The sequence below is a fragment of the Heptranchias perlo genome, chromosome 5, assembly GCF_035084215.1.
Source record: "Heptranchias perlo isolate sHepPer1 chromosome 5, sHepPer1.hap1, whole genome shotgun sequence".
Classification (NCBI taxonomy): domain Eukaryota; kingdom Metazoa; phylum Chordata; class Chondrichthyes; order Hexanchiformes; family Hexanchidae; genus Heptranchias; species Heptranchias perlo.
Window position 1 is genome coordinate 98,876,349 of NC_090329.1, and position 14,186 is coordinate 98,890,534.

The following is a 14,186-nucleotide window of genomic DNA, read 5'->3' on the forward strand; positions in this document are numbered from 1 at the left end:
TACCCATTTGCCAACCAGTGGAAACAATCTTTCATTACTTTCCCTCTTGAGACCTTTCATAATGCTATAAACCTCAATTAGGTTTCCCTTAATCTTTTCTTGAAAAAAAAATTCTTTATTAACTAGAATTCCTTATTCTTGGAATCATTGCTCCAACATCCTTCCTATAAAGGGATGTTCAGAAGTTTATGCAATGCTCCAACTGTAGCTTAGCCAATGTTTTGTACAAATTAAACAGAACTTCATTGCTTTTGTATTCATTGCTCCACATGCATTTTTTCTACTTGCACTCCAACCTTTTAAACGTCTGTATATTTGCATCCTCATGATCTCTGTGTTAAGAATCTTACCATTTAAGGCATACGTTCTTTCTCTGTTCTCTTTCCCAAAATGTATTATTGTATATTTCTTTGCTTTGAACTGCATCTGCCAACAATCTTCCAACTCTGCTAACCCATCTTAAGTAAGAAAGTAAGAAATAGTAGGAGGAGTAGGCCATACGGCCTCTCGAGCCTTCTCCGACATTCAATAAGTTCATGGCTGACCTTCTACCTCAACTCCACTTTCCTGCCCGATCCCCATATCCCTTGATTCCCTTAGAGTCCAATGTTCTCCTATAATCTCTTGCACTCTTCCTCACAGTTTGCTAGGCTCCTTAATATGCTATTGTCCGCAAAATATATAATTCATCCTGCCTCCACGTCCAAATCATGTACATAAATGGAAAATAAATAAAGGTCCAGCATAGAAAGCTGGGCAAACCACAATCCACATCCTGATAATTCGAAACATATCCATTTATCTCTGTTCTCTGCTTTCGATTGTCTAGCCATCTCTTTCTATCCATGCAGCTACATTCCCTTTAATACCATGTGCCTTAATTTTTGCAACAAGTCTTTTATATGGCATCTTATCAGATGCCTTTTGAAAGTCCACCACATTCCCATTATCTATAAACTGATTTTCTCAAAACATTCAATTAACTTAGTCAAGCACAACCTACTCTTTATAAATCTGTGCTTGCTGTCCCTGATTACTCCATGCCCTTCTAAGTGTTCACTAATTTTATCCCATGGTACATACCCTAGAGGTTTGCCTACAACCACAGTAAGAATAACTAGCTTCTGGCTTCTCTCTCTCCCCTAACTTTTATAGGGGTGCCACCCTTCAATTCTTTGTTTCCAAAAGAATCTGGAAAATATCAGTTACCATCTCCCCTATCTTCCCCCACAGCTTCCCTCGATATTCTGGAATATATACAGCATCACAAGATGAGGAAGACCATTTGGCCTATTTTAGTCTATCCATCCAGAACAATTCATCCCTCCCCTGCTTCCCTCCCTCCCTCCGCCCCCCATTATGCCATTCAGTCGTTTCTTAAATAGTTCCAAGATTTTCATCTCTGTTACCTACCTGGAAGTTCATTTGATGAGTTTCTAACTCCCTGTGTGAAGAAGAGCTTTCTGATATCAGCCCTAAATTTACCTTTTAGCAGAGTGAAGCTGAGTTCTCTTGTCCTATTCTTGCAATTATGAAGAAATTTTCTGGATTTGCATTTTTTATATTATTTACTATCTCATATACTTTTATAAGGTGACATCTCATTCATCATCTTTTTGAGACTGGAAGGCCCAAATTTCATCTGGTCTTGATGACTTTTCTACTTTCTGCCCCATTAACTTTTAAAAATTTGTTTCCTTTTGAATATCTTTTTCCATTAGTGCTCTTCACATGTTCATCAGATACTCTTACAAACCCATAAGACCATAAGAGATAGGAGCAGGAGTAGGCCATTCGGCCCCTTGAGCCTGCTCCGCCATTTAATGAGATCATGGCTGATCTGATTTTTACCTCAACTCCACATTCCTGCCTTTTCCCCATATCCTTTGACTCCCCCGCTGATCAAAAATTTGTCTAACTCAGCCTTGAATGTATTCAATGACTCAGCCTCCACAGCCACAGCAACCCACCGTAAAAACTGAGACAAAATGCTCACTAAACATCTCTGCCATTTCTTTTCTATCAAGTACAAGATATCTTCCTTCATCCCTAAGTAGCCGTACCACTTTGATTATCTATTTACTTATATACTTATAAAAGATCTCACTATTTTCCTTTATGGAAACAGAGTATGATCTTTTTCCATACTCTGTTATCAGAAATAATGAATTGGTCCACTCTCTTTCCCCCACCGCCCCCCCCCCCCCCCCCCACTCCACCTCCATCCCCTCTTCTGAATCTATTGAATTTCATACAACAGCATCTCAAAGGACATTGGCCAAGACATTAAGTAATCTTTAGACATAAATCATTTCTGACTACAGGCATCATCAATTAGGAAAATCATCTTGGCCAGATGATTGATTTTAATATGTCTATGCATCCAGTCAGTTACTGGACTATTAGGCACTCCTTTCGGGGCAAGGGAAGTCCTTTTAAAGATACAACAAGCTAAAACCATCTTTAAATTGGATTCATCATAACTGCCTAAAGGTGTATATAAAATATAGTGTAGAAATCTCTGCATTTGTCACAACATTAGGGTTGGTGGATAGTGATCAGATTAAAACCCTGGCTGATATTCCTCTCCCTTAGCCCGGGGTGCATGGCTACTCCATTACTGTGGGATTAAGGTTTTTATTTAAGCATCAGTTATGTTTCTTCCCTCTATCACAATACACTACTTTTCTGGATGAAGTCACGGGCTGACCAGCTAATACAAGGAGTTGAGATTCAATTCATGACATCGTCAATTTATTGAAAGTGGAAAAGAGCAAACATTTGGCAATAAAAAAGAAATTAGATAGTCATGATTTTGAATATAATTTTTAGTAAGGAATCCATAACTTGCCAGAATTTATAACATCGGCTATTAGTAATTTGGGTTGGGGGTTTATTTTAAGCCTTCACAAGCCTACTTGCCTTGCAGCATAAAAAATAAAATGAATAATTGAGAATTAAAAATACTTTACCCTGGTAGATTGATATTTTTCTAATCCAGGAAAGGAGTAAACCTGATAAACATTGATATGCATATGTTATTGATTTCCTGTGCGTTTTATATATTACTTTAAATTTAATATGGCAGTTAATAATGCCTTTTGGTCCATAATAATTGTCCAAATCACTACCTTGAATCCCTCTCCACCCACATCGCCCTTCCCCCTCCCAACCCCATTTCCTTCTGTGTCCGTCCCTGGAAATAACTCTTCCCCCAAGTCTTAGAGCGGCACTTTCAAATTCCCAACTGTCTATCCTTTGGCCCTCCATTCACCACAACATTTCTGCAGCTACCGATCTGCTCAGTCACACCCTCACCTCCACCTTTGATGTCCTTGTCCACATTAAAACCATTTCTCCCTCTCTCATCTTGGTATGGCCCTCATCTCTGCTCCCTTAAGTCGTTAAAGGCGGACAACTGGTTTAGCCATTCGTTGCCAGATCTGGCTGGATCACATAAAGCACTATCAGGTCTTGCTCTCCTCTGCCAAAACTGCTCACTATTCCTGGAATGTAAAGATCATCCTCGGCTTCTCTACTCCACAACAAACCATCTTCAGAAACCACTCTCACCTGCTCCTCCGCCCTCACCTCCAACAAGAAATGCGAGGAGCTCATGGACTTCTTTGTCACTAAGATTGAGACCATCCATTCAGCTGCCTGTGCCTCCCTTCCCCTAGCCCACCAAGCCAAACTTTCCCTAAAGTCCCCCTCTGCCCCAGCCCTGAACTCGCATCTTTCCCTAGTTTCTCTCCTATCTCCCCTCGTGCCCTCTCCAAGCTCATCTTGACCATGAGACCCATTTCCTGCTCCCTCGACCATATTCCCACCAAACTGCTGACCACCCAACTTCTCTTCCTGGCCCCCATGTTAGCTGATATTGTTAATGGTTCCCTCCCCTCAGGTACTGTTTTCCATCCCCCCCCACCTTTTCAAATCTGCCATCATCACCCCCTCCTCAATAAACCTATCCTTGACTCCTCTGTCCTTGCAAACTACCACCCCATCTCCAACCTCCTTTTCCTCTCCAAAGTCCTTGACCGTGTTGTCACCTCCCAAATCCGTGCCCATCTTTTCTGCAACTCCATGTTTGCATCCCTCCAATCAGGTGGCCTTGCCCCTCCCTATCTCTCTGACCTCCTGTAGCCCTACAACCTTCCGAGATCTCTGCGCTCCTCCAATTCTGGCCTTTTGCACATTCCTGAATTTAGTTGCTCCACCATTGGCGGGTGTGCCTTCAGCTGCTTAGGCCCTAAGCTCTGGAATTCCCTCCCTCAACCCCTCTGCCTCTCTACCTCTCCACCTTTAAGACGGTCCTTAAAATTTATCTCTTTGACCAAACTTTTGGTCACCTGTCCTAATATCTCCTTATGTGGCTTGGTGTCAAATTTTGTTTGATAACCTTCCTATCAAACGGCTTGGGACGTTTTACTACGTTAAAGGTGCTATATAAATGCAAGTTGTTGTTGATAATGTGTTACAGTAATATTCAAGTCATATTGTGATATCCCAATTAAAAGTAAAGCTGAATATCTTTATTCCCCTTGGAGGCCTCTTAGTTGCTTCCTGGTGGCTACAGCTGGGTAGATTCAGTTTAGGCTTGACAGCGTTTCTTTGTGATTGGTCAGCAGGACGTGTGATGCAATGGGCCAAGGCGGCCGATGTTTTTCTCTTTCTTGCCCAAGGCTGAAATATGTCAGTTATGTATAATCTTCCATCTTTAGTGACCCAGTTGGCAGCTGACAAACACCCCAGCTGAGGCACTGAGTCTGGAGGGGTTTGAGTTGAACTTTTGATTGGAAGTTAAGTGCTCAACTGCAGCGACATCTGTTTTGTGTAAGCTCAAAAACGAATGCCTCATTCTGAATAGTTATTTTGTTAACTTTTATTTTCTTGCAGATGCCAAAAGAAAATAACGCAGTAGTTTGCACGCGCTGTAAGAAGGTGCTGGGAGATGTGACATCATCAGGTAAAATATGCACAAATTACTCTGTGCACAAACCACAGTTTCTGGCTATGTTAGTGCTGTAGAGGGCTTGACAGGGTGGATGCTAAGAGGCTGTTTCCCCTGGCTGGAGAGTCTAGAACTAGGGGGCGTAAGTCTCAAGTTAAGGGGTCGGCCACTTAGGACTGAGATGTGGAGAAATTTCTTCACTCCGAGGGTTGTGAATCTTTGGAACTCCCCAGAGGGCTGTGGATGCTCAGTCATTGAGTATATTCAAGACTGAGATCGTTGGATATTTGAACACTAAAGGAATCAAGGAATATGGGGATAGGGCGGGAAAGTGGAGTTGAGGTAGAAGATCAGCCATGATCTTATCGAATGGTGGAGCAGGCTTGAGGGGCCATGTGGCCTAATCCTGCTTCAAGTTCTTATGTTCTTATAGTTAACTTGCATATTCCCTCTTTAGTTTCCCCCTTTCTCTCGATCTCATTTCTTTTCTCCTTTTGTCGTGTCATTTCCACTTTCTATTTCACTTCATCTCTGTCTCTGCTGCCTTCTTAGCCTCTCTTTGTCTTTTTCTCTCTCTTCTCCTTTCTTAGCTCTTTCTTTACCTCTCAATCCACCTCTTTAACCATTACCGGCAGCAGCTCCGATTGGCTTGTTTTCTGCTGCAGAAGTTGGTAGTGCACTGAAGGTCTGTGCTTGTGGTTGTAGTTAGAGCAGCAGTGTTGCTTATTTGCTCGTTAGGTTCCAGGTGGTTTGATTGCATGGTCAGCTAAGGAATGACCTGCACTTCACCCACGTAAGAGCTGCATGTGGCTCAGGATACAGCAGTTGCCCACCTCTGCAATAGGCATTCACTTTAGTTTTAAATTGAGCCTAAATGTCTGCATAGAAAGTCTCCCCTCTTTGCTTGACGTAAAGGTCTATGCAAAATTAGTTCTTAGTGAGTGTGGACTGATGGCACAGAACGACTGCTAATTTATTACTAAGGCCTGCCAAAAGGGCCCACAGGCCTCTCATGAGGCCTACTCCCTGAGTGCTCACAGAACTCCGCTTCAGGGCCAGGTTTGCTGGCTTTGCTATGGTCCTAGCCTTGCCTACCCCCAGGTTGATCCCCAGCCCCACTGGTTAACTTCTAGCCCCTTCCAGATCCAGTTGTGGGCTCCCAGATTCTCTATTGCAGCAGGTGGGTGAAAAAAGTTTGGTGCTGCAAGTTTCCATGGAGCTAAGGAGGGATCAGGAATGGTAGCAGATTGGGATTGATAATTGGCTGTCACCCAGCCTCCTGAAAACCAGTCTCCCAAATGCCAAGGAAAATTAAAAAAAAACAGACCAGCCATGTGGTGTTGGAAATGGTACATGGAGATGACACCTGGGATGGTGATGGGAGATGGTGATGTATTAATCTAAGAATTTCTGAAGGAGGAATCAGAATTACTTTGGTCCTGAGAGGGAGAGCTATTGTTTTGTCCCTAGATAGAGATGTGATAATTTCTGTGGTTATCAGAGGGTTGGAGCTTTGAGTCTGCTACCGGGCCTTCACGGAGAGCAAGAATAAAAGGAGAGAATGAGAGTCATAACGAAAGAAAGAAACAAACTGAGAGAGGGAGAGACAAATAGAAAGAAAGAGAAACTGTGCTAGAGGTATTCAGAGAAAGTGGGAGCCCATTAAAGGAGAGAGAGAAGATAGGGAAGGACAAACTTAGAGGGAGATAGAGATATGGTGAGAAAAATATGGAGGCAGAGTTAGAGATTCTGATGAAAGCAAATATTAGAAATTGAAAAAGAGGGATACAAATAGAACCAAAATGGGCAACAAGCAGGCACAGACAATTAAAAGAAGATGCATTTTATTTTTTGTCCGTTAGCACCACAGGAGATAAACTGGTTTGCAAATAAAAATATATCTTGTGTTTACATGCCACGAATACAGTGAAAAGGTACTGGAGGAGAGGTAAAGCAGTAGTGACAGTGGGATTAATAACTAAATTAAGGGGTCAGTAGAGTTCCTAGTCATTTGTTGTTTGATTATATTAGGCACCTCTCAGCATTCTCATACCTTTAATTTTAAGATATGCTATTTTTTGGAGACTGATGTTTCTCACATGCAGCTATCTTTGATGGTAATTCAATTCATACATGGAACCAGGGGCTGGTGTCACAGGATTGATATATCCATGGCGTATAAAAAAGGTTTGGGAAGTTTGGGAACACCAATTGTCACATCCACCAATCAGACAACAAACCTTTATCCCTACTCCTGCCTCCCAACCAATTACTGACCCATGTCACAAGATTAATTCCAATTCTGTGCGCTCTTGTTTTTCCTTATAATCTCTTGTGATTTGATAATAAACCTTATCAAATGCCTTCTGGAAATACACATAGACAACATCCATTGCCACTCCCCTATCAACCATGCTAGTGACCTTCACAAAAAAAATTCAACTAATTAGTCAGACATGACCTACCCTTCACAAATCCATGCTGACTCTCTTTGATCAGATGATATTTGTTCAAGTGCTCAGTCACTGTATCCCTGATGATAGATTCCAGTAACTTCCCCACAATTGATGTTAAACTGACAAGTCTGTAGTTACCTGGTACCTCCTTTCCCCTCTTCTTAAATAATGGAAAATTGACAGTTGCAATTTTCCAATTCTCAAAGGCACAATTCCCAAATCTAGAGAGCATTAGAAAATTATGACTGATGTATCTACAATTTCCTCATCTATTTTTAATACCCTGGAATGCAAACCATTGCGCCCTGGAGATTTGTCTATCTTCAGTCCCGTTATTTTCTCCATTGCCATTTTATTAAATCTGCTAAGTTCCTTCTCTTGCCTTATTTTTAGGTTACAAAGTATTATTTTAACAAGTCTGCCATTTCCTTATTATCCACTACAGTCACACCTGCATCCATCTTAAATGGGCCCATATTCCCCTTTACCACTCTTTTTCTCTTAAAACAAACTTTTGCTGTTAGCTTTGATACCCCCTACAAGTATTTTTCATAGTCCCCTTTTGCACTTCTTATTACTTTCGTTGTATCCCTTTGTTGCTTTTTATATCTTCTGCAGGATGAACTGTAAAAAGCGGCAAAGGGATACAAAGTAAGTAATAAGAGGTGCAAAAAGGAAATATGAAAAAAAACATGCTGGGGATATCAAAGCTAACAGCAAAAATTTGACAGTGAAAATTATAAATGTTCTACTGTTTTAATGTGTTTTATTCTATTGATGCATAAATGCAAATTCTGTATTTTTTTATCTGTGTGATTAGGTTGAGATGGCCCTGATTCTGAAATCTTTATTTGCATATAATAATTTGTAGACTGCATTAAATTATATAACTTGGCATACTTGGTAATGTTTTCAAAATGGATGCCAATTAGTTACCAATGCGCCCAGATGCTTGTTGTGTGTAGGACAGAGGAGATGACCCACCTTGCTCTGTGTGGTAAGAATTGTGCTAGCCCGCATGCTAAAGACTTGTGTCCCTGAGTAGCAGGCTGAGTAGGTACAGGGTGAGGTCCTGAGGGCATTTTAAGCCACAGGCTTTGTTGCAACCGGGAGCTGCATCCAATAGGACCAGGGGAGATGTGGCATACCCAGAATGTATGGAAAAGCGTGCCTTTAAGGCATGCAGCCCCTCCAGCATTCCTCAAAGACTGTGTTGGGGGGGGGGGGTGGGGGGAGTTCAATGCGTGGGGCTTTTGTGAAGTACAATGTATTAAGTGTATCTTTTGTAATTCACCCTCTTACAATCCCCATACTCAGATCTTAATACCAGAAATTTTTATTTCAATATTTTATTGCTGATTAATTTTGACCTTTTGGCAAATAAACTAAAAGCTACTGAAAGATGCACTGTAAATGTAACATAAATAAGTTCAGGGCATGTGACAATTTGATTGCATTTTTTTCAGGGATGTGTAAAGCATAAGTTTCTGAACAGATTCCATTACATGGCAGATGTTTGCAACTTATTTCCTTACAGATACGATTAAATTTTATGTCACTGAGGTGCTGGTCCAGCCTCTGACGAGCAAGGCTTTGAAAAGGCAGATATATGAAAGGTAATGTTTCCTTACATTGATACAATCCTAATACATGTTGAAAGTAGTACTAATATATAAATTGGACTAGTCCACATCTCAGAATTTTACTTACGTTACAGTCACTGCTCTCTGAAAAGTAATTCATTGTGTGAGGTGTTCTGAGACACTTTGAGGCGATAAGGTGCAATATCCATCCAAGTATATTATTTTTTATTAAATTTTATGATTTGTATACTACTTCATGGTGTGCAAAAACATACCATAAAACTAAAACATCTGATCCCCGGTGGCTTAGTGAGTTGATCCAGTGAACAGCCAACCCACCAGCCAGTTACACAGCCTGAAGCCAGCCATCACTGCCAGAAGCCATTCAGTCACTGGCCGCTGGAAGTACCCCATCCGTCACCAGCAGTCTGCCAACAGGGGCCTGCAGCAACCAGCAGCAGATTTGAGGGGAGAGGGGCATCTGGTTTCCGTGGTTATAGGAGTAGGAGCAATGAAATCATCAGGACAGCTAGCAGGAGAGGGATCACGATTGGGAGAGCTGGTACGTGTGGGAAAGGTGGGAGAGGAATCACCATTAGGAGAGCTGGTACATGTGGGAAAAGCAGGAGAGGAATCACCATTGGGAGAGCTGGTACGTGTGGGAAAAGCAGGAGAGGAATCACGATTGGGAGAGCTGGTACGTGTGGGAAAAGCAGGAGAGGAATCACGATTGGGAGAGCTGGTACGTGTGGGAAAAGCAGGAGAGGAATCACCATTGGGAGAGCTGGTACGTGTGGGAAAAGCAGGAGAGGAATCACCATTGGGAGAGCTGGTACGTGTGGGAAAAGCAGGAGAGGAATCACGATTGGGAGAGCTGGTACGTGTGGGAAAAGCAGGAGAGGAATCACGATTGGGAGAGCTGGTACGTGTGGGAAAAGCAGGAGAGGAATCACCATTGGGAGAGCTGGTACGTGTGGGAAAAGCAGGAGAGGAATCACCATTGGGAGAGCTGGTACGTGTGGGAAAGGCAGGAGAGGAATCACCATTGGGAGAGCTGGTACGTGTGGGAAAGGCAGGAGAGGAATCAGGAGGAGGAAAAGAATCGTTGGTGGAAGAGCTGGCAGGAAGAGAAGTTCAGGCAGTGGCATAGTCAATAGCTGAGGGCAAATGTATGCACTGCAAAAAGTAATTCATTGTGTGAAGTGTTTTGAGACATTTTGAGGTAATAAGGTGCAATGTAAATGCAAGTATTATTCTTGTATGTAGTATTTTTAATGTTACTCTTAGATCTCCTTGAATTCCTTACAGTGAGTCAGAGGACATGCTCTCTGTTGTCTTCATGTTGCTGTCTCTTTCTCATTTGCATCACTTTGCTTAACCCCACTGTGGTTGGGGTTAAAAAAATATATAAAATGTTGTGGGGAGTAGGACTATGATTCCAGGAGAATCTTAAAGGCTGTGTCAGTATGTGAAAGCAGGGCCTGGGCTGACAAAATGGCAGGCAGATCTGGGCAACTTGTGCCACAACACCACCTGGCATTAGGAGGACTGAAAGTTAAATATAATGGTAAGTATTTGGATTAGAAGTAATATAATCAGGTATTACAGTATTACCCATTAAATGTAATAGAAGCTGGTGTTCCTTTGGTCAAATAATGTGCTAACTGTCTGGGTTCACAAAAATGTTGAGGTACTGGAGAGATACTGGCATCTGTAGAATCATACCCTCACATAAATTAGCACCTTTAGGATAGGAGGGGGAAAAATTGGGGAAAGAAAGAGTGTACTGTTTGAAATGGAGTTTTTTAATTACTTTTTTTTAGATCTTTGTTCGTGGAGACTGTGATTGCTGGCCGACTGATGGAGTTGTCCTCTACTCAGAGTACTTTTAGATTCTGCATTCAAGGGCATGACGGAAAAACCTATATTTTGGTAAGAACACTTTTTTCGCAGTCTTACATGATGATGCAGGATCAACTGTTACCGATAACCATTGTGAAAAGTGGTTGTGAAATGCTAGGATATGGACAAACCTAATATATAAAGTTACAAATGGGTCCTTTCTCTGAAGGTAGGCAATAGATTTTGTTTCAAATTCCACCATTAGGTGGCAGAGATTGAACAGGTATTCGAAAGCATCAGTTTTTGTACGTAAGTTTATGCAGACCCAAGACGTCCTTGAAGAACACTGCCTCTAAAGTGATGCTACAAGCATTTTGTGTCTCATTAATTTGCATTGTTTTTCTGACTCTCATTTTGGACATGTGCCCTTTCAAGAGAGCTTGGTGTGCTTTGATTAACACTCTGATCCTGTTCGTAAGAAAATGGCCATATAAATGTGTCTGGTATTCAAATATAATTTATTATTAGAGTAAAAGTTAAACAGTTTTAGTATGTTTTAGGTAACATATCAGTTACAGTCTTCTTGTAAGCAATAATTGTGTTTAATGTAGTAGACAGAGTCCTTGCAATCTGTGGCTTTTGTATTTTGTATTTATTCTGCATTGCAACTTGCATGTTTTAGATGGATGTCTTTTAGGGAGCAGTAAAATAAATGCATCTTTTAATAGAGGGAATGCTGAACGAGACAGATCTTTTTAAAGGGCAATTGTGCAATTGTTCAGTTTCTACCAGATTATATTTAGAAATTGTTATTCTGTAGATTTTGAATTCTTGCTATTGTAAGATGAAATAAAGGAGCATCTGGATAGGATCGGAAACATATCACATTTTTGTAGCTGAAATAATATTGCTGTTCTCAAAAAGGAAATATAAAGTTGAACAGATAATATATAATATGGATAATATGGCATATGAAAGATAAAGTTAGCTGTGAGCATTAAAAAATACAGGGGTTTAGATGAGGTAAATTAGGAAAACCTATTTTTACTGGTTAGTGAGTCAGTAGCTAGAGAGAATAAATTTACAGTCATTACCAAGAGAATGCAGAGAGAGGTTAGGAGAATTTTTTTGTGTAGATGTAGAATGCCCTACCAGAAACATTAATGAAAACCAATTCACGATAGCTTTTACAGGGACGTGGATAAATATTTGAAAAAAGAAAAATTGAAAAGGGTATGGGGAAAGGACATGGGAGGTAGATTAAGTGGGTAGCTCTTTCAGAGAGCCAGCATTGTTTGGGCGGAATGGTGTCCTTCTGTGCTGTAAAATTAGATGAATGTTTCAGGGTTCATTTAAGTCGCTGGGGGTAGTAGGGACAAACTTTACGGAACCTTCTCTTGTTAAGTATGACAAAGTGGGTTGGGTGGAGTCCATGGCAGGGTACATTGGGCATGGTTTGAAATAGAAACGCATTAATTGAACAGAATGTCCTTTACTCAGTCTTTGATTTCTTATATTCATGTTCTTTTGTGTGCTACTAATTGATCTTTCATTGTGTTACTTGCTGACAAGGGGAAGAAGAGATTTGGACCAGGCAGCACAGAAAGGCTGAGTTAATTGGGACCCAGAATTGCAAGGGAAAAAAAATACATGGGAAGATGCATGAAAATAATAGAAAGCTAAAAATAAACGTCAGCATTTTATTAAAAAGAGGCGGGCTTATGTGCTTTTGTTGGATAAGGTTGGTCTTTGGTATCGTATGAATAGCAGTGTCACAGACTCAATACAGTATTACAAAAGTGTTAATAATATACATTCAGATTGTACTTGTGTGATTGTGGAGCAGCACACTTCTAGGGAAAGGTTTAGTACGAATGTTACGGAACACATTAGAAATTTTTAGGAACAGAGGAAAGGTTTTTGGGTCCTACAAACTTGTTGATTGATCAATCTTATCTACTTGTCTTCTCACCATATTCCTCAATCCCTTCTCTCTATAAACGCACTAGTTGCCACATAATCCCATTAACATGATCCTCCTGAGTGGCCAATCTTGGTAAATTATTCAATACCTCTGACTACATGGGTGGAAAATTTCTACCTGACTACCCCTCTTCTATCCCATTTTCTAATTTCTTAAAAAATTGTGTCCCCCTCACATTTGAAGCCTTTGCTTGAGTGAACAATTTGCCATATTGACTTTGTGAACTGTCTGCATATTCTTTTTCATTGAGTACAGTTTATTGTTTATTTTGGATTTGTAGTGTTCATGCTTTTGCCATTGTTGACTCCATGCTTATCGAAAGTTTCCTCTAACGAAAGTAATTTGCTCCTGCTAATAATGGTGATGTTTATGCATTGCTTCCCATGTGTGTCTGAATTCTTATTGTACACTTTTATAAGCTCTGGTTGGATCAGTAGTGTACAGCCATGGGCTAATCCTGGTCTATTGGATATTTTGCATCATTCCACCCGTACATTTCATAGTTTTAAAAATATTGGCGCGATGAATCCAGGCTACACACTGAGATTAAGCACTTCTGTCGAAAGGATATTATTCCAAGAAAAAAGAAGTCAATAATTCCTGGAATGATCTTTTTGTAATAGAAACATTTATCACTGTGTGTAGCGCCAGCAAAAATTCCCTTATTCTGGACCCAGTTCTCTAATGAATATCTGGAGATGGAAGAAGTGAGGCCGCAGGACAGAGAAGAAAAGTGATATTGAAAAAAAGAAAAAGAAAGAAATGACAATATAAAATGTTGCAAACACTCAGCAGGACAGGCAGCATCTGTGGTGAAAGGTCTACGACCCTTCATCAGAACCCAATGTTTCTGCATTACTCTGACCACTGCTGTCTGCTTCATGAGATCCACCCTCTCCGCCGTATGAATTCTCTCGACCTTTCTCTTCAGTGGCACCAACTCACTTTATTTCAGAGCTGCCCTGATCCCCAGTTTCCTTTCCATACGAATTAAGAGCAGGAGTAGGCCATTCGACTCCTCGAGCCTGCTCTGCCATTTAATAAGATCATGGCTGATCTGATTGTGACCTTAACCCTACTTTCCTGTCTACCTACCATGACCTTTGACTCCCTTGTTAATCAGGAATCTATCTAACTCAGCCTTAAAAATATTCAATGACCCGATGGGCCGAAGGGCCTCTATCCGTGCTGTATAACTCTATGACCCTGCCTCCACCGCTCTCTGGGGAAGGGAGTACCACAAACTCGCGACCTTCTGAGAGAAAAAATTTCTCCTCATCTCTGCCTTAAATGGGAGACTTAGAATCATAGAAGTTTACAACATGGAAACAGGCCCTTTGGCCCAACATGTCCATGTCACCCAGTTT

The 14,186-nt window shown here is 41.0% G+C and overlaps 1 protein-coding gene across 5 annotated transcripts in view; it reads left to right on the forward strand.

The window, feature by feature from the left end:
- The window catches only part of ube3d (ubiquitin protein ligase E3D), a 228,799-nt gene that overhangs the window by 27,423 nt on the left and 187,190 nt on the right, over positions 1-14,186 (forward strand). For all 5 annotated transcript variants that reach the window (XM_067984914.1, XM_067984912.1, XM_067984915.1 and 2 more), the window contains exons 5-7: positions 4,900-4,969; positions 8,948-9,026; positions 10,817-10,925. In XM_067984914.1, the coding sequence (XP_067841015.1) occupies positions 4,900-4,969; positions 8,948-9,026; positions 10,817-10,925 (258 nt within the window). The remainder of the gene's footprint in view (positions 1-4,899; positions 4,970-8,947; positions 9,027-10,816; positions 10,926-14,186) is intronic.